This window comes from Blennius ocellaris (genome assembly GCF_963422515.1).
Source record: "Blennius ocellaris genome assembly, chromosome: 6".
Taxonomy (NCBI): Eukaryota; Metazoa; Chordata; class Actinopteri; order Blenniiformes; family Blenniidae; genus Blennius; species Blennius ocellaris.
The window spans coordinates 17,176,039-17,196,207 of record NC_137655.1 but is presented as its reverse complement, the minus strand read 5'-3'; the positions used below and the strand labels follow the sequence as shown (position 1 = coordinate 17,196,207).

General features: G+C 42.4%; 1 protein-coding gene across 5 annotated transcripts in view; it reads left to right on the top strand.

Annotated features, from left to right (window-relative positions):
• The window catches only part of LOC308131839 (dedicator of cytokinesis protein 9), a 76,910-nt gene that overhangs the window by 12,091 nt on the left and 44,650 nt on the right, over positions 1-20,169 (top strand). Inside the window, exon 1 of one of the 5 annotated variants that reach the window (XM_080498705.1) lies at positions 17,855-18,105. The exons of the other annotated variants lie outside the window; for them this stretch is intronic. Within the exon in view, the coding sequence (XP_080354831.1) occupies positions 17,992-18,105 (114 nt within the window). The 5' untranslated portion in view covers positions 17,855-17,991. Of the gene's footprint in view, positions 1-17,854; positions 18,106-20,169 lie in introns of those variants that run through there. 5 annotated transcript variants of the gene reach the window in all.

Here is a 20,169-nt window from a genome sequence, read left to right as displayed (position 1 = left end):
GAAGCGGCAACATGGCTCTGTGCCTGAAGGTCTGCTCCTAATCACACTTGTTTGTGACAGAGCTGCTCTCCAGGCTGCATGTTGTGCTGTGAGAAAGGAACCATGTCTGGTGGCGTCTGTCATAAACAATCTTATGCAAGTTTGTTGAAAATTAATGCATACAGTTGCTCGATGTTTTCTTAAAAAGTTCCGAGGTATTTTATGAGTTCTCTCTCTGATTAAGGCTTAAAAATGTGCACATTGTTGTGTTTTTGTAATGTTGCTGTGATACATGAACTGAGCTGTCAGCACTGTGTGGGTCAATGTAATGACTGATTGAACTCATTAATTCCAGCTGAAGGGAAACTCTCACCTCACGGCGGAAATAAATCCCCGTTCGTTCTGAGCGGAGTTTGCATGTTCTTTCTCTGCACGCTCTGGTTTTCCCAACACTTCAACAACATGCCTTTGGGTTAACTGGTGACACTAAAAACCCTTGAGGGGTGAATGTGACAGTTTGTGATTCTCTGACTTGGATAAAGAGGTTCAGAAACTAAAGTTGTTTCAGTTGGTTTGAGAATGAGGCTCAGCTGCCGTTATATCTCTGGAGTGTGAACTGTAAGGCTTACTGAGTTCGTTACCGGATCTCCTCCAGTAAACAGGAGCTTAGCGAAACTGAAACTATTAGACAACAGCTTTGTCTGATGCTAATACTTAAGAGCGAGACAGAGTGAGACGGCACCTCTGCAGATCTCCAAGGCTCAGCTAAACATTAGTAATTAATAGTAACCAGCATGTTACAGTAACCTGTGATTTTTAATGTGTGGCGCATAATAAGCAGCTCCGTTTCCCTGTCTCAGACACTTTTAAGGCCAAAAACAACAATCCCCACCACTCTCGGAGTCACTGTATATATTAGATCTGATTGAGAGGTTGGATATTTCGCAGAAACCTTTCACAAATTGTCGAAACATTGGATATTGGAATCTCATTGATGTGTAGTTTACAGCCATTATCCAACTTTCCATTTCTTGACGTTTGCTTTCCCAACTGAGTTTCTCCAGACTGTCAAAAATGTCCATCCATTTCAGTTGCTTAGCAGCCAAACTATTCATTGTGCTATTAACATGATCCACGAGGGAGGATACATCTCCCGAAATGTTAACAACAGAGAAGGAAATAATGAGATTTTATTTTCTCATGAGAGTCCTGCTGCGCTGTGTTACTGCACGATGAGAGACTGAAGGGGGCGGCTCCTCCTCCTGGGTGTGGGGAGGAGTGGTTTATTCAGTGTGCTGGCGATGTGACAAATTGCACAGTTATTTTCATTTTCCCACTTAAGCTATTGTAAAAGATGCATGTGTGTCACACCGTGTTTCCTCTGTCAGGAAGGGGGGGGGGGGGGGGGGGGGGGTATTGGGCACAGGGGGCAGTGGTGTTAAAGCACAGCTTGGTTCAAGTGGTTCAAATAATCAGCAGCTACAGCAGCAGCAGGAAAGGTTTAAAACCCAAGTGTTAAAGTGAAAAACACATGTTAACACATATATCCAGCTCAGACTCATGTCGCAGAGTAATTTGTTTATTTTCTGTTCAAATATGTCATCACATTTATAATCTGGAACAAACCAGCAAATTAAGTGCTATCACTTTCTGTCAAAAAAACCCTATTCAATTCCACTGTTATTATATGCAAAATACTGAGACCATTTTAAGATATTGGCTACGTGTGTGACATGGGTACTATGTGACTGATTCTTGCAGCAGCAGACGTTTGTTGCAGCCCCGTGCAGTCGTGTTTTAAAGCCCCAGTAAATCCACTGCCACTTTAGCGGTGCAGGTGCACGGACATGCATTCATGTCCTCCTCCATCCTTCGCTTCCCTTGATTGTCAGCATTGCTCACTGAAACCAGGCTCAAGAGGATTTCCACTGATTACAAACAAAGAGCCAACTCAGATTAGCTGATCCTTTAAGGGTTTTTTTTTCTTCAACTCTAACATTATCCCCACAACATCATCCTGCTGCACCGGGGCTTTAAATGGCTCCAGACTGTGTCAAAGCCGGCTATCATCGTTGACATATAGTTAACGCAAAGATTCATCTGTGTCCTCACTAGAATTAATAGGTATCCGTACTACAATTTCTTTGTTTACATCTTTGTAACTGGTATTTCTTCTTTGTCTCACCTTACACCATTATATGGAATCTTTTTTGTTTTTTGATTATTTTGAATTTAACTGTGCGCCTTTACAGCATAATGCATCTTTGTGACACACCAAGTGTTGAAAGTGAGGAAGCTCCTTTTTAATCTGTTCAGTCTAACTGGCTTTCATGGTGGAATATAAATCTTGGTGCCGTCCATCTGTTAGACAACGCTTAAGGTTGTGTGAGGACATCATCCTTTAGCTTCGCCAAACAGGGAACTAAGTCCCTGAATTAATCATTGATTTAAGATATTTTCCATGAAAATGTCATAACTAATACAAAATGCCAACCTTTTTTTTTCTTTCATACAAATAAACATTGATAATGCTAATAAATATATCGATGATAGATTGAAATCATCCATTAGGTTGGTATTCCAAACAATAACACTTTATCTTTTTCTCTCAAACATGTTTTATGTATTCTTTGTACTTGTTTTATTTTATTTCCAATTCATTTATTTTATTAGTCTTTCAAGGTTTTATTGTCTTAGTCACTTTGTTTACAGCACTTTGGTGCCTTGTAGTTGTTTTGAAGTGCTTTACAGAATATAAGATGAATTGGATTGGAAGAATAACATTTTATTCACAAGGAAGATATTGTTATAATAATTTAAAAAAAGGAAAACATTGCCTGAAAAAGTGTTCAAACAATTCAAGTATCTGCCAATAGAATAAGTGAATCTTTTGAATGTCCTGGAAGTATTACAGGTGCCACAATGTGGTTGACTGGCTCACACAGACAAGATCCTCAGTTTGAGTCGGGTCTTTCTGGAGAGGAATCTGCATGTTCTTCCTGTGCATACATTTTCTCTTAGTTCTGTTATCACCCACACAAACAAAATCACATCTTTTAGGTCAATTAGTGACTCTAAATGTGCTCATCTGTATGAAAGTGTGTGTGTGACTGGGGGCTCTGTAATTGACCTGTCCAGTGATCCTCCACCCAGTCAGCTGTTATCTGCTCCAACATCCTGCGACAAAAAAGGTGCACAGGATGGAGGAGAGATTTCAGGATGCAGGGTCAAACTACTTAATCTCACTGAGATACAGATTTGCTGGATGATGTGTTGATTATTCGCATAATAATTCAAGTGTGATGACTGTTTACACTGTGAGGCCGAGCTGTGAGACTTTACGAACAGAAAAAAAAATTCCTCTGTATTGTAAAGCTATGCAAGTGCAGAGGGAAATTACAAGTGTTGTGAGTCAGTGATGAGGAAAGAATTTTTTTGGAAAACACCGGATGGACGATTGTGACTGTGAGTGCAGCTATTTCTGCCTGCGATGGCCTCGGAACAGGCCAGTGCGGGCTTGTTTCAGGATCCGTCAGCGTTTAGTTTCCACTCTGCATGTCAGAGCCTGATCATGATGACAGTACCACCCCTCCACCCCCCCCACCCCAACGTCTCCTTCACACCTGGCACCGGTCACTGACCCAGACATAGATATTTAGAGTAATCATAGTCGCCACATGTGCTGCAAGAGACGGTGACTGACGACGTCAGCTGACATGATTTGCTCTGTACAAAGCATGAAATCATGTTAACAACTTCCTGTATGTATTCACTGTAAGTGTTGCAACGCTATCAGTCTGGTATCTCTGCTGGCAATTAGTTTTAAAAGTTGTGAATACGCTCTCACGATAGGATTTTTAACTCTTAAGTTGGTAAATAGAAATCGAATCACTGTGTGTATCCTCTGTAATTTTATCCATTTTAAATTATATGACCTATTTTATGACATCTGATATATGCAACAGTAAAATATGGTTGGATATGCTTGAGTGTAATATCCCCTCTGGTCTGTAGGTGGCAGTAACATCATATATCTGCTGATGTTCTATATACCTTTTTGCCTGTGAAGATTCTTCCAATGTTTTATGATTGGAGGTGCACACGGGTGAAAAAACTCTGTAATCTGTTTAATCTATGATGCTGGTTTGGCAGTTTGCTTTGATTTCTTACTGTCATTTAATGTTTATTTTGATTGAACAGACAAAAATACTAAAGGTGATTTTAAATATGTAACATGATCAGTTTTGTCATGCTGTCTGTGTGTATAAAGCGTAATGGAATGTGTATTTCGTTGAATTTTCTGAAGCCAAACCACAGTTGGAGGAGTGTACAGTATGACGGTTCGCCTTCAGGCTTTGGCACGTCTTCAGTTTCTCCTGCCGCTGCAGCGAAAAGGAGAGATGGAAGGACGCTGCTGGATTTAAAGCAGATATTAATGCTCTGCTGAACAAACTGCGACAATGTCCACCAGAGTGTGTGTGCGATTATGGGTGTGTGTGTATGTGTGTGTGGGTGTGTGTGCGGTTGCAACATATACTTATTCTGATCCTGGTTGCTCCTCTACAAAGTTGAGGAAGTGGTACCCCTCAGGAAAATGGGTCATTTTCTTCTCTGGGGATAAATAAACTGTCTGAAAATACTGAGAGGACGGGATGTGGCCGTGTTGTATTTGTCTTGTAAGGTTGTTTTTTTTTCCCCCCAAGAGGGTGAAGATAACCTGTGTCAGCATCAGGTCAACGACGGTCTTGGGTTTTAATCCGTCTTGTATAGACATGAAGAAGACGAACACACGCTACACAACAGCACACAGCGAGTCGGGCCTGCTCTGTTTTCAGTTGTGTTGAGTATTTTAGGAGTTGTAATGTAAACTTGGTATCTAAAATGTGAAGCATTTGGACTATTGAAATTCCAAGCCTATCTTTGTAGCCCACCCACATATGTAACTGGAGGGCAGAGTCCACAACTTCACTCTCAAGTAAAAACCCCTGCGAAACTGATTTGAATGTTTATTCAACATAGTAACATTTTAAACTAAAGCCCTAAAAGGGTGAAATGTTCTCCCGGGTTTGTGCTCCTTCAATATGTATTATTATATTTCCATTTGTGTTGGGTGAACTTAAGATGGGGTCAGTGTGAGTTTTCACACAACTTCCCCAAAAGGTCCGCCGTTAATACGTTTTGTCAAAGTTTGAAGGCCGGTGGGCAGCGAGAGGCGGCTTTGTTTTAACAGAGTTTACACACACATCAGCAGGAAACAGCCACTTCCTTTTCGGAGTCCCTTGAGGGTTCCAGCTGGGGGCCACTTTGTTTAATTTGCCCTATCCTGCTGGATATGTGGGTGATGTCACTGTGGTCCACCACATTGTGACCTCTTCGCAGGACAAACACACTCAGAACAACACACACACTTATACACACACCTCCCTGCCAGAGCCTCTCTGCAGACCCTGGGCAAGGAAACATGGCCAGCTGTAGTCTTGACCTTTGCACTGAGAGGCTCTTTAGATGCGATGCCAGGTCTTCCTGAACTCCCCTCCGTTCCTCAGAGCCATGCAGGGACACGTCTGTGCGGGAGTGTGGGATCGTCCACTCTTTTGTGTGAAAGGGAAAACGCGAGCTGACCTTTCTTTGTCCACATGCGCAGGCTTTGATGTTTTGAATGGAACTCCACCTTAACAGCTTGAAATTGCTGTATTAGTACAAGTGGTGTTATTTGGAAGGTTACTGCAGGCCGCTGATGAGTGTCCACATGCTGCAGACGTTCGGTGATCGTGGAAACCTTCCAGCTGGAAGGCCGGTGCTCTCGGCCTCACGAGGTTTGCATGTTCCTCCTGTGTGTGTGCATGTGTGTGTGTGGGTTTCCTCCAGGTACTTTGGTTTCTTCCCACAGTCCAAAAACATGAACGTCAAGTAAATTGGTGTCCCTAAATTGTGTGTGAATGTGAGTGTCTGGTTTTCTGTCTCTGTGTTTGACCTGTGACGTTCAATCACATTCACCCATTCACCCACAGAGTCGGGAATGTCACCATGCAATGCCAGCGGCTCCTATGCAAAGGTGTTTACCATTCCTAGAAACACGGGAGTATTGCTAGATTTATACAGCGCGGGAGACTTCCCATTCAAGCTGCGCTCGGAACATGAAATAAATAAATAAAACCATAAAACACAAAACGTTGTTGTCGATATCAAACCCAGGAAGCATGGCCTGCTGGAACACCAGTAATCCACGAAGCTCCATATAGCCCGCAGAGCTTCAGTCCGAGTCTTATCTCCCCTGCAGCTGCTGCAGATTTGAGCGGCGCTGTACAGCAGAGGCCCGGCTTCCCGCAGAGGATGTACACACTTCACTATCCACACATAGACCCGCTCTGTGCCTGAGCACACTTGAACACCCCTCTGTGCCAGTCTGACTGCATCCCTGACAGGAGCTCCAACTCTGATTTAGTATGGTTGATGCAGTCCAACTGTGTACTGCCGGTGGCGACGGCGCCAATTCATTTGTCAGCGACAGACATGCACAGTATAGATGTGCTCGAGCTGTGGACGGACGCTGGGAAACGGTTTCCTCGCCCAGGCCGCTATGTGTGTTATGGTGTTGATTATTCCGAGGCGCTGCGTCGAGCTGGAGATTCTTCTGAAGTCGAGGCTATTTGAACTTGCCCGCGGCTTTTCTTCTGAGGTTTGTTGCAGACTGAACGGCTTGGCGCAAGAGCAAGGGAGAGAAACACTATAACACCTAATGACTCAGCAACCTGTCTCACCTTAATAATTCATCTCCCCTTAAAGCGCTTTGTACAGTCCAGTAGCACAACACAGTGCACAAACTCACACCAGCTGATGAGCAGAGGCAGAAAAAGTACAGACTCTTGAACTGAGTAGAAGTCATTTCATCTTGATATTAGCTGTAAGATGTTGGCGGGATAAAGTGAGATGGAATTTCTTAAAAATTGGAGTTGTTTTCTCGTGCAAACGTCTTTTTAGTCATGTGTTTGTCAACGTCTTCAGGTCAAACAACAAAGAGCAGGCATTTACTCAAAATGTTGGTTCTTCAAGGGAACACTCTAAAATAAGGCCATAAATGAGGAATGCAACGCTTCCAAGTTTGCCATCTGTCTTTTTACGTCCGTCATGCATGATATATACTGACAGCTTCACAATGACATTGCCTTTTTGTGTTTTATCTTCCCATTTGTTAAATGAAATTGTTTTTATTGACGCAAAAACTGAATACTTACTGTTTAAAAATTGTGTTGTTTGTTTTTGGTTGGTGGATGAGTGGTTTCAACATGGTCCTCTATATGTGTAGATTATTCATTAACTGGCGGTGGGATACGTACTACTATTGTTTTTCATTTCATGCTCCCTAATTATTGGCAGAATACCTTCCCTGGTGAAGCCTGTTGAAGTTTAAATGATTAATGATTATCATTAAAATGTGTGGTCGTCACAATGTTTTACAAGGCCTTTTTTCCCCAATGCACTTTTTTTTAATCTTTTTGCAGACATGCACAATGTCAGAGTTGAATGCATAGATATTTCTGCTAGACTTTAGAAACTAAAACTGAAAAGTCAATAAAAGTAGACACTGAAACAAAAGTACAAATACTTGTAAAAAAAATAAAAAATAGTTTTTCAGCAATGAGAAAGAAGGAGGCAGACAAACAGAAGGGATTTTATCAGCAAAAATCAAACATTCCAGTGTGCTTTTAATCCCTGTCTTGTGATAAACGAGTAAATATCTTCATGGACATTCCTCTGGTACATGTCAGCAAGCACAGTGAGAATCGTGACTTTCTTTCGAAGGGTCATATGAAGAAAAAACAAGAAATCACTCTGTGTTGCTTTTGATCATCTGGTCTGGTTCATTTCTTTTGGAAATCGGAGTATATTCACATTTACAAGTCATTTATTTCTGAGTCATGGTGATTTGATGCAGATGCCCGCAATAATGTGCCTCTTAAACCCCCTTTTTTATTTGCGACGCATCACCGGGGCTGCAGGTTGAAAGTTTTCATGGGTTACCAAGGGCCGACACACCGTAGTCACAGCAGCACTATCAGTCGTGCCACAGTATATTTGTATCGACATGTCACCACATGCACAAGAAGAATCTGTGTCGTCCAAGGAAAAGATTTACAGTGAGCAACTGTGACATTTTAAACAACGTCTGCTGTTTGTTTAAGCAAATTTATGGATTGTTTCGAGGTCGGTTCTCTCTAATAATGAGGGAAATAATAAAAGAGGATAATAAAAAAAAATCATGCAGAATCAGTGCAACTTAAAGCTAAATGTTCACTGCCTCCTCTCACAGCATTACAGTTCTGACTGTGCAGTTCTACCAGTTTTACACCAGATTGCTTCTTGTTATGCCACATAGGAAGCCTGAAATCCCCCTCAGACGTGTGAGAGAAAGGATCAACTAAAAGAGGAGACGTATTTCCTCAGCCGATCGCTGCACACAGTCGAAGTCTCGTCTTTCTTTCTCTCTCACTCTCTCTCTCGCTCTCTTGTCTCTGCCCGGATCCCCTTAAACATGGGCTCAGCCTCTTCCCCCTGCAGCTCGTCTCCTCCTGCACTCAAATGTAGTTCAGTGTGTCAAGCGCTGCTGAAATATTAACGCAGCAGCGAACAGAATGGCGAGCGAGCTTGGTGCGCCGTCGTGATGTAAGGCAGCAGTTCACTTTCTCCAGACTTGTTTGTTGATGGCGATTTGCTTGCATGAATCCAGAAGGGCGTGTTAATTTATCTTTTAACAAGGTTGCACATTTTTTACACAATAATAATAATAATATCGGACCAAAAACAAACCAAAAAATTTAATAATAATGGAAGTAGACATGCCTGCCCAAGGATGGTTTACTGTATTTTCACTAGCTGTAACATCTGAGGAATGACACGATTGATTTTGTTTGTCACTGAAGTGAAGGTGTTTGACAGAGTCACAGCTGCAGGGAAGGAACAGACGGGGATAAATAAACCAAAGCGATCATGGCCTTGTTTCCTTGTCTTCTGCCCCCCCCTCCTTCTCATAATGTCTCACAATCGAGACGTGAAACACGAGCAACCCAGCAGACGGGCGTCAGTGTCTTTTACAAATGTGGAAACCCAAACTGCAGAGACGGGCAAGAAAGTGATTTTCCAGCTGTTTTTTGTTTTTTTTTTCTCTAACATTTCATCCTTTAAAATTCACATTTTCTGCCTTGCAGTCTTTATTCTCAGAGCTCCTGATCAGTCCAGAGACATTTTAATCAAACGCTGTTGGTTCCTGCACATGAATCATCCCTTGGCATCTCAACACGCCTGTGTGTTTTCAAATTTTGTCGTTCCACTCTGAATATATTTATGTACTTGGCAGTGGGGGCAGCTTGTGATCCAGTGCAGCTAATCTTTAGTCGGGGGGGGAAAAAAAACAACTCGCTTTTTGATGTCTTGGCCTGAAAGGTTTAAATCCTCCCATGTTCTTGGTGTTTTTGTCAACAGATTTCTTAAAGGCTTGATTCGGGTCACTGAGTTTTTCTAACAAGACAGAAAGCTACAGTGATTATTTTATTATAACGAAATCACTTCTGATTAATTATGTTTTAATGTATTGATTATTTAGTAGGTTGTTGGTGACACTGTATTATAAAGCATTTTTTTTCTCCTATTTTTGTTGCTGCAATATCAAATGCCAAATGCTTCATTCAGTTTGATTCATACACTTGTTTAACCACTGGCTTTTCATATGAACTAAATAAGCATTCAGCCATATTGCTGTTTGCCTGACCGTGGCATCAGACTCTCCCTATGGATATGAGAGTTAGTGTAACCCATTTATTTCACAATTACTCATCTGGCTCCCTCAAGAAGTCGGCTTTCACGGAGAGAAAAAAAGAAATGGGTTAATTCTTTTTGGTATGCAAATGAGAAAAGGGGCACAAAGAGAGATAAGGAAAATTTTGGAAATTCATAGTGGCTCCGAGGGAGAAGAAGCAAGTGAGTGAACAAATGAGACAGATGCTCATGTGAGCCTGCATTGCACCGACGCTCTGCATTGGCTGGAGCTCGCACAGCATCCTTTATCCCCCCCCATCCCTCGGTCCTTGCTCTACCTCACTCACTCACTCACTCACTCACTCACTCACTGACTGTATCTCCACTGCTGACTGAGGTATTCCTACAAGCAAAGTCTGGGGCAGCGTGGAATTACAGTAGCACACTTCTCAATGTGTTTTTACACGCACGTTTCTTCTCCAACCCTCCTTCGCTCCGGAGCCGTTTCGCCTGCACCCCGAGGCGCCCTCCCTGGGTGAAAAGGTGTGGATTTGTCAGGTCAGAGTGGGATCATGGACCAGGGAGGAGCGGCAGGGGTGGACCGAGGAAACCGGGTCACTGGTGGGCTCTCCTGACTGATGCCTGTGCTGACCTGGAGGAATGGGGTGCACCACCAGCACGGTCGTGTTCGATGGACTGCGTACGGTCCTGGAGAGGAACTGTAGTGGCTACATCTGTAAAGAAGCAGCTGAGCCCTCGGGGCCATCTGAGGCTGAGCGAGCGCTGAGTCGGAGAGAGTCTCGTGCGTTTCCAACACCGAGAGTGCTTAAGGTGTGTGTTTGTGTGCGTGTGTGTGTGTGTGTGTGTGTGTGTGTGTGTGTGTGTGTGTGTGTGTGTGTGTGTGTGTGTGTGTGTGTGTGTGTGTGTGTGTGTGTGTGTGTGTGTGTGTGTGTGTGTGTGTGTGTGTGTGCTGACACATACAGTAACAGTGTTTTTGGCATGAAAATTAAGATAATATAATTTCAGCTTGAATAGCTACATTATTGAGTTTAGTTTTGTATTTAACTTTACCCTCAGGCTTATTTTTTTATTATTTTTGGCTTACTTTGCAAAAAGAAGACAAATAGCATACTTTAGTGATCACGAAAATACACAGTGGTTTTTTTTTTCATCAGTGTCTATCAATTATTTATGCCTTCTTCAATTAATCTGTATGTTGTTTCCGCCCTGAACTGCACATTAAAAATCTGGAGCTGAATGGGAAACCGCTGTTTAGATTCATGGAAACATGTAACAGCAATGATTCGCTCAAAAGTTCGTTTTTTCTGTTTAATCAGACTTTTTAACTGAGAACAATCCACTCATCTGTCTTTTTATTAGGTTATGAAATGGCATGAGAAAAGCAGTGATGTGTCACATTTGTGCAGTGTTTAGACCTGCAGATGTTTGGCACCTTTCTGTATTTGTAACGTGATCAACAATTGACAGCCCTCCTTAATGTAGTGCTTTTTATTGTGTTGGCAAAACACCTTTATGGTGCTGCTTTTCTCCCCTCATTTGCTGCATTAAGGGGTTAAAAAGGCATGATATTAATGTGATAAACGATTCAGATGGTGATGTTAGAATATGCATTTGCAGGTCGTCTGAGTGCAACATTTTCTAATCTATGAATATGTATAGAGTGGCATTTCACTTGTTCAGTTTTTTTTTTCTATATCTCTCAGATTCATATCTGCATCCCCAGCAGCAATAACGCATCTCAGCCATGTGAATGTGTAGAAGTGAGCGTTAACGGTATAAAAAGTAGGGCAGTCGGAGGGGTGGATGTTGCCTCATGCTAAGCGCTGCATGGGTTAAAGCCTCCGTGCATGGGGGTGGGGGTGGGGGGGGTGCAAGTGGGCAAGTGAAGGGGGGGTGGGGGGGTGACAGTGACAGTAAGCTCTGTGTCTGCTGGAAATCAATCACCGCTCTTCATCTGTGAACCGGCGTGCTTGGCGGGGCTTCTGCTGCTCCGTACCAGCTTGCCGTCTCCTTGTTGTTTGTGTTGAGTTGCTGCTGCTGGTTCATCACACTGGCAGCAGACCGCCGAGTGGCATGGCCCGGCAGAGAGCAGGGAATTAGGTCAAGGGCACGGCTGGTTTCCTGAGCTTGAGGGATGGTCTTATCATCCAGACAGAATCAGTTAATCCTCTGTCAGCATTTAGCAGTCTTACAAATCGATCGTTGAATGTGTGTCGGGGAATGTGGTCACATTTCTGTCCAGGTGCCAACAAACCCTAATATAGTGTATAATTAATCATTATAGCGTATAATGATTGATGTAGAAATAAATGTCGCGTGTTTCTTTTCATTTTACCAGATAATTAAACTAAACTGCTCATCCTATTTTTATTTTTTTTCTCAGAGAATTCTGCTTATTTCTGTGTTCACCATCAGCAGTGTATGCAACTCCTAAAACCTTACCATACCATCCACTATTATTTGTATGGTAAGTAGTAGTTTGCTTTATTCTTCTAGTATCTAAAACAATGGACAGGAGAAAGAAAGATCTTTGGCTTGTTCATCGGAGAAGGTACGAATGCTTCGTTTCTCACCTACAGGATATTTAAAGTCACCAATTAACCCAGAGTGGATATGTTTGAGTTGCCATAAGAAACTGGCGCGCTCAGGAAGAACATGCAAACTCCAAAAACAAAGGCCCACAATGCTGGACTCTAACTGGGTCCCAAGTGTATAATATGAAAATAAACCCCAACAAAATTTCACATTACAGTATTTTTATGACAAGCCTTACTTACGCAGTCTGAGAAACTTACTTGATAAGACATAAATATCCATGACTTTGTAAGGTTAGCATAAAAATAACTGAACATGAAAATGAAAGTATTGGAATTTTCAGCTTGATTAACACTATAAAGTATGAATGTTTGTCCTATTTTTCTTTTTGTTTGTTTGTTTGTTTGATTTGGTAATATCCTGGTTGTTTTGCATCTGCTTCAATCTGCTGCATTTGAACCATGGGACTACAGGAATTAAGTAGTTTCCCAGACTTTTTCCAAGTAGCGACTTCTCAGTTGTTTAAACCCACAAGAACAACATTTTACCCTTTTATGGGAACATTTGTAAACACTTTAAAATTAAAAATGGAATTCCTAAAGTGCCAACTTAGTGGAGTCACATATATTTGACTATTGCATTGAAATTGAAGATACAATCACTTGCGGTAGCTCAGTTTACATCAGTAAAAGCATCAATCATTCACCAAAACAAAGAGCAAAACATAACAGCAGCGACTTTCAGTTTTTATGTCTTCATGATGTGTTTTTCATCAATTTACGATTAAAACTTCAGAGTAAATGTTAAAGTTGAAGGGTTAACGTCCATGTGACTGATGTTCTCTGCACATTTTCTGACTTTGTACAGAAATATCTAAACCTGAGCTTAACGTTTTCTGCGTTGGGCCAACTGTTTGCACCTTTTTAATCCATTAAGCCTGCTCACAGGAAGATAAAAACCATTTTGCTCGCCCTCTTAATTCCCTCTGATTGCAGCAGGTTATTATTTCTGTGAATTAAAAGCAGAGATGATTGGGATAGGCCAACCGCACACTTACCTATGCACACACAACGCTGCCTGGAAAGCTCCTCATTAGGCCTGAAACTGCCCCTTATTGCTGTTTACCGCTCTGTTATTTCACTTAGTAATTACAGCTGCTCTGCCTTTTCCTTCCTCATGAAAACCTCGTTCTTGTTCACAGAAGAGGAGCTACCTCTAACTAACTGCTGTTGTTCAGAAGTGTTGTTTCTTCCTCTTGTTTATAAGGAAGGCTTTCCAAAAAAAACAAACCCTTGATATTGAGCTTTCTCAAAGGGTTCAGTTTATTTCCTTTCTTTCAGCAAAACGGCTGAAGTCGGCAGTAACACAGGAGCTGGAGAGGCTGCGTGTTTTGTCAGAGGAATGTTGTTGAAAAGAGGAAAAACAGAAAAGTGGACCCTGGTGAAAGATGAAAGTCTTCTGGTCCACTTTTGTTTAGGGAGTGCTGCCTCTGATTTAGACCTGTTAGGGTTGCTTCTCTCTGTCAAACAAGTACAAGTTCAGGCCTTTCCTGAGTTGAGGAGTTTCCTGGAAGTCATCAACCAGAACTTGCTGACAAATTGAATTAATTTATCAGGTGCAGTTACTGGAATCATGCTTCATTCTTTCTGTGTGTATCTTTATTAGAAAATAATCTGTTATTTTGTTTACATAAGACGTTGCATGTCCATTATTGTTGTCCCGGATAACCCGGATGCACGAATTGAATTAGAACGAGATCCAATCTTCTGCCAATTTATAGATGTTTTCTTCTCCTGTCGCTGTTCTCCAACAACTTGTGGTCTATTTGTCATCATGAGGAGTGAAATGTGTACTTTTTTTTTAATATATTGCTGTATCTCCATTGTCTCCCTCAAGGAAAAAACATCCTCTATACTTGCAAATGCCCATATATTTTGGGCTGATTTTTTTTTTTTTTTCCCACCTCCCTAAAAGTGCAGTGACTGGAGATCAATATTGCTTCAGCTTCACATTCACCCATCCCTCTGGTTACTCGTTAATGAAAAGGATCAGGTGCTTTACTTTCATGTTTGCACGAATGAATGACCCAGAAAACAACAGTATACTTCTCAGTGATTGCTTCCTACTTTTGAAGATTTTTCAGCCGATTCCTTAAACTGTTGCTTACACACACACACACACACACACACACACACACACACACACACACACACACACACACACACACACACACACACACTTTATGCTGCCCACTCGCTGACTGATTCATAGGAACATTATCTGCAGCACTCAGGCTCGTATACTTAAAAGACACAACACAAGCTAGATTTTCCCACAGATCTGAGAGCAGATTTATTCGTGGTCAATACTGTTGGCTGCATTTGAGTCTCGTTGATCGATAGAGTTGTCTTAAGTCGCTGTCATTTTCCAATAGTCCGGAATATTACAGCTATAATATGTTCCGTATTTCTTGGGTGGATAGCGAGCTGAGACTTTTGTGCTTTCCGGCTCTGCCGTGCCAGACGACCGTCTTGGACTCCTGATTGCATCCTGTTATTTCTGATGCCATTGTGTCCCACATCCTATAGCAGTGATGGTATTAACAGTGAGTGTAGTGCAAAGTACTGTGTCATTATTGCCCGCACGTTAAAATCTCATTCTCAGTTAACGGTTTAGTGCTATCAGGAGGACGGAGTGAAAACAGACTGCAGGGGTGGCGGGTCCTGGAGCCCATTGTTACATTCCAGGTTACACCCTGTTTTGCTTTGGCTCAGACTCTAGTTGCATCAAGCCCTTGTTATGCAACCAAAACGCCCCGTCAAAGTTGTGCCCAGGCAGGGGATCCCAGCTACATATATGTTGTGTAATGTATGTCCAATAGAAATGTGTTTTTAACAGTCATAGTTTTATTGTCCTGAGAGAGCCACCATTCTTGACACATCAGTCACTCCCTCCATTTTTTGTAAAGTAAACATGGACATATTGCAGATTTTTACACAAGTAAAACCAACAAACAATAAAAAAAAAAAATAAGTTGAAAGAAGTACAAAGGATGCAAAAAGCTTTTGATGAAACCATGATTTATGTACAATTTACAGTAATTGGATTACATCTTGCTGTTATGCAGATGTTGTCGCTTTGTTATTCTGAGAATCATTTCATTGTTTTTCCTTCCCACTCTGACATACAACTATGGACTGGTGACGCAAATCTAAAACTATCAAAACCGCTACATGGCTGTGTGACTCAACGGCGCAACAATTGCATACATTTTATTAGCAAAAAAAACCCATGAATTTTAATTCCGGGACACCGAGTCGTGGCCTGCATGTCCGATTCGTCTGAATGTAGAGTGAAGGAAAATGGCAAGTAAGGCAGAATCTTCATAGATTTTAAGTGTGTTTTGAGAAAAAAAAAACTATTGTTGTGATTGTATCCTGCAAGTTCCAAGGCACAAAAGAGAGGGCGTGCGGAACAGCATGTGTTAGAAGAAACCCAAAACATCTCAGAAATCTGCTTCGACCAACTTAAATGTTTTTTTCTGCAGGATTAAAATGTCTCAGCAGACCTTCCTTACCAAAAACCAGTGTTTTCCCCCACAAAAAAAAACAAAAAACATATTTGTAACCATTTCCATGGAGTTTTATTTGGGCCTCTCACCAAAAAATGTGAGGTCTGTGCCATGCCAGCATGTCTCCAACAAGTTACTTCACATGAGTGTCGATGTGAGATAACAACAGTTCTGCTCAGATTTTTGATACTTGCATGACTCTGAGTATTGTTTGACTTTGTGAAGAAAATGACCAACGATGCCAATGTTTTATCAGTTCACATTCTTATTATTATTATTCATGTGGATACTTTAGTAAGTTCTATGTTCTGAGCAGATTTTTGGCTGCTCCTGCTGAAAGTGGATATTCTGATTTCAAAACGACTCTGGATTAAACTTTGTGTCGGTAAAAAAAAAAAAAGCAGATAAGCGTAGAATAAGTCAGAGGGTGGGATTCAGTAAACAAGCACGTCTGATAAAACTGATTCCAGGTTTGTGGTTACAGGAAGCAGACGAGCACATTGCGCTATCTGCAGCGAGCATCTAAACTTGGACTTCTTGTTACGATACACACCCAACAAAACGGTTCAGAGAAAAGTCAAAACAACACATTTAACGTCCAATTTATTTTCAAAGTTTTCAGACTTCGGGGAAGCACCTACAGTATTTAGAGTTCCGAGCTCCTGAAGCCTGGAGTCAGTGAACTGAAGTGCTCCCTGGAAGAAGTCGGTGGTTTTTTCTCTCACATGACTTTGCTTTGTTGATTACCGGTAACATGTTTTTTTTAATTGGTTGAATATTGTCAAAAATGGTTGAAATACACTGATCACATCTTCCCTGAGTTTATGATAATGTGCAGATTGCATTTTATTGTAACTGTAAAAACAAAACTGCGTACAGTTCAGGAAACTGTTGAAGCTCTTGCTTCAATAGTATATTGATTATAGTAATATCAGTTGAGTTTCTACATTTGCCTGACAGTCAACTCTTTAGTTTATTATTAAAATGGATCATGAAAATGTATTTTAACATTTTCCCTGGGTCTGCACATGCTCAGTGAAAGTGGTTTTGATTAGAACAGGTCACTCCATTTTGCATATTATTGAATATATTGTTATTCTTGTCACTTATTAAAGCTGATGTCGATCAGGATTGTGTTACCAATACCTGTGTGGGGTCCAGAGGAGCATGTGACTGCAGGCGGTGGGGGGGGGGGTTCAGCTGGCCTCCCCCTCGCCCTAAATTGAGATGCAGGCGTGAAAAGATAACATCCTCCCCTGCGGTGGCCCACCGGAGGAATCTGTAGGTCGGGCCGGCTCTTAGGTGGGTGAACGGGGGCTGCGTTGTGTTGGAATGCCCCTCGAGCAGTTGCATCAACAAGCGCTGAGACAGAAGCAGGAACTAATCTCAACTCCATGATTACAGTCACTATCGGCGCTGCAGTCAGAGGAATGAAAATGTTAGTGACTGATGACTGACTGTCGTACTTTGTGATGTCTATTTTTATGTAGTTCAGTCCGTGCAGACTGACACATGGTTGAATAATGTGCTCCTTGAGTCTTTAGCCTTTAATGTGGGTCATGTTGTGTAAATATTACTCCCGACACCCTCATTATTCAGATTCGCCTTCATACCGCCTGTGTTGCGCCCTGAAGTGGTTTCTGTGACACTGCTGCTCCGTCGCCTTTGAAGTGTCTCATTGTTGCCTCAGTCTACCCGAGCTTGTTCCTCTTGCTGGATTTGAACCCGGCTCTTATTTCAGCTGTCCCACACAAGGCGTGGACAGTCCCTGACCAGACTGTAATACTTGAGGAATGTGTCTCTTTTGTTTGTCTTTTGTCAACCCCGTGTCACAGTGCAGGTGGATGGTGTGGGGTCGGATTGCTTCATTGTGTGCATGCATGTGGGTGAGCGGGCGTTTAACTCCCCCAGGCAGCACAGCTGAGTGTAGGAGGGGCCTCGGCCTCGGTCTGAGTGTGAGTCTTCTGCTTTCAGTCAGAACAGCCTCGGCTGAGACTCAAGTGCAGTCTTGAGGAGGGAGAAACACAATGGCAACTTTCTCCAGAGCGAGGATTTTTCTTCACCTGATATGCTGACCGTCAAGTTTTCTTTGGGATCTATAGCTTGCAAATATCTCTCCGCAACTTTTGACAATGCAGGGAAGATCAAGTAAAACTCCAAAGAAGGAGCTGGTCATAGAGAGTCCTCAGCAGTACAAGAGGTTGGCTGCAGCCGAAGCAGAGGTGGACTCAGTGCCACAGGTGGTGGTAAGTCGTGCACAAACTTCATCATTTTGGTTTACATTTGAAATTTTTGTTATATGACTTGTTAAAAACACTCGTTTCTGTCAAAAGATCTTACGAAAGCGACTGTGTAAAGTTTAACCACAGTCACCAATGCAGGTGTCATGTGATCTTCTATGCTGGGTTTGTATTCTTCACCCCTTTCATTGTGCACAATGCTGCCAGCTCCCATTAAAAAGTTGCAGTGTTGGCGTCGAAGAGGAATACATTTCAACTTTACTAGCACTTTACTACCTGCACACGGTTTCTTGTGGATTCCTTGGACTTATAAAACATTTTATTTGGCTCAAAAGTCACCGTTGACGTTGGGGATAGTTTTGTGCCATGTGATGTCCAGTGGTTGGCTCTGAACAGAGTCCTCTGGACTGTCGGTGGGGGGGGGGGGGGGGCGACTGAATGCACCAGCGAGTAGAGGAGGCACGACACAGCACTATTGTTTGAGGCTGTGTGAGGGTGCAGTGATGGGAGGAGTGGGAGCTGCAGGGAAACAGCTGCTGGATCACAGCAGAGGGAGTGGAAGAGAGATGGCTTCATAAGTTTCATTTGCAGGTCAACAGTCTGCTGGTTGACTTAAAACTACAAATTGTTTATTTCTTCTGGTTATTATAACTTGTTTATAGTGCATTTTCCGCTATTGCTAATGGTCAATAAAACCTTGCCCTCAAGCTACAGACTGAAGTGTTTTCAGAGGCCTCCTCCAGGTTGGATTTGACACTGAGACAATAAAGTGTTGGAACTTTTGTTTGGACACTGATTATAGCCACCACTGTGGGCTGAGACGATGACAGGGCTTTTGCTCATGAATGTTTGTTTTCTCGCTCAATGCTGACGGTACTGTGCGGTTGACCACTCTGAGCCTCTTGACAAAGCGCTGTGAATGAGCCCAGGGGAGACCGGAGGGAAATGAGAGTCGGTAGCAGTCGAGTGGGTTCATGAATCCATCAGTGGTGAGAAAAGGGCACTGTCACTATGACGGGGGTCAAACCTTTCACCAGCTGCTTTAATATTAGTGCCGTTACGTTATTAATTGGCTGTTCCTGAGAAAAGCTGCCGGAGGTCCATCAGGTTATTGTTGTGGTTCTACGTTGAGTCTGACCTTGGTGAACTTGTTCTGAGGCTCAATATTCTCTCAGCAACAACAACTTCACTTTTTGAGGTGCAATTGTAGAGAAAAAGCCATCATTTAAAGAACTCTTTCACTATTGGTTTTTGTGATGGCTTGGAATTCGCTAAAATAAGAGCATTGACGGCGATGTGCGTCTGCATTTTCAGCATAAACTTCCTTTTCAGAAGGGATCTTTTCTAAATGTACTTTTGGCCTCATTACACCCTGTGTGGTGTCTTCATTTACTTGAGTTGTGTGTTAAATACACAGATGGTTGCATTAAGGGATCATCATTTATGTGTAAAACGATTCCATCCATTCAGGATTACATCTTTATTAATGCTCTGAAAACAATTCCTCACAGATGCAAAATTTAAATACCATATCAGTTTTTTTTGTCCATTAGCTCCTGCTGACTCACAGTAAGTTCCTTCAGTTTTAAATCCTTCAGTATCTGATACAGGCTATCTAGAGATGAGGCATCAGATTAGTGACACACAAACACACACTCACACGCATTTCATCGTTCTGATGTCATGACTTCCTCTCTGGCTTACCTGCACTCATCTCTCCGTTTGCTGTCCTACGAGTTCCCTGAAATGAGGCTGCTTGTACGTGTAACATTTGCTCGTGATGTTCGGATAACGGTAAGAAAAGATGCCTGATAATGTCACAACCTGTTTCCGCTCTCAGACCTGGTGGCACCGTCTCTGCTCGAGAAGCCCCTCCGTGTCCCTGAAAGTGATACAGGGTTTGCCCCCTCCGTCCTCGGTGTACTCTGTTATTAACCAGGGTTCCTAGCAACATGTATTTCAGCAGGTCAATATCCGTGACTCTCCCTCTGAGATCATGCTAGTATTATCAGTCCCAGATGTGGAGGCGGCGAGCGAGCCGAGCTGTCGTTCACTCCTGAATCCGGTCAT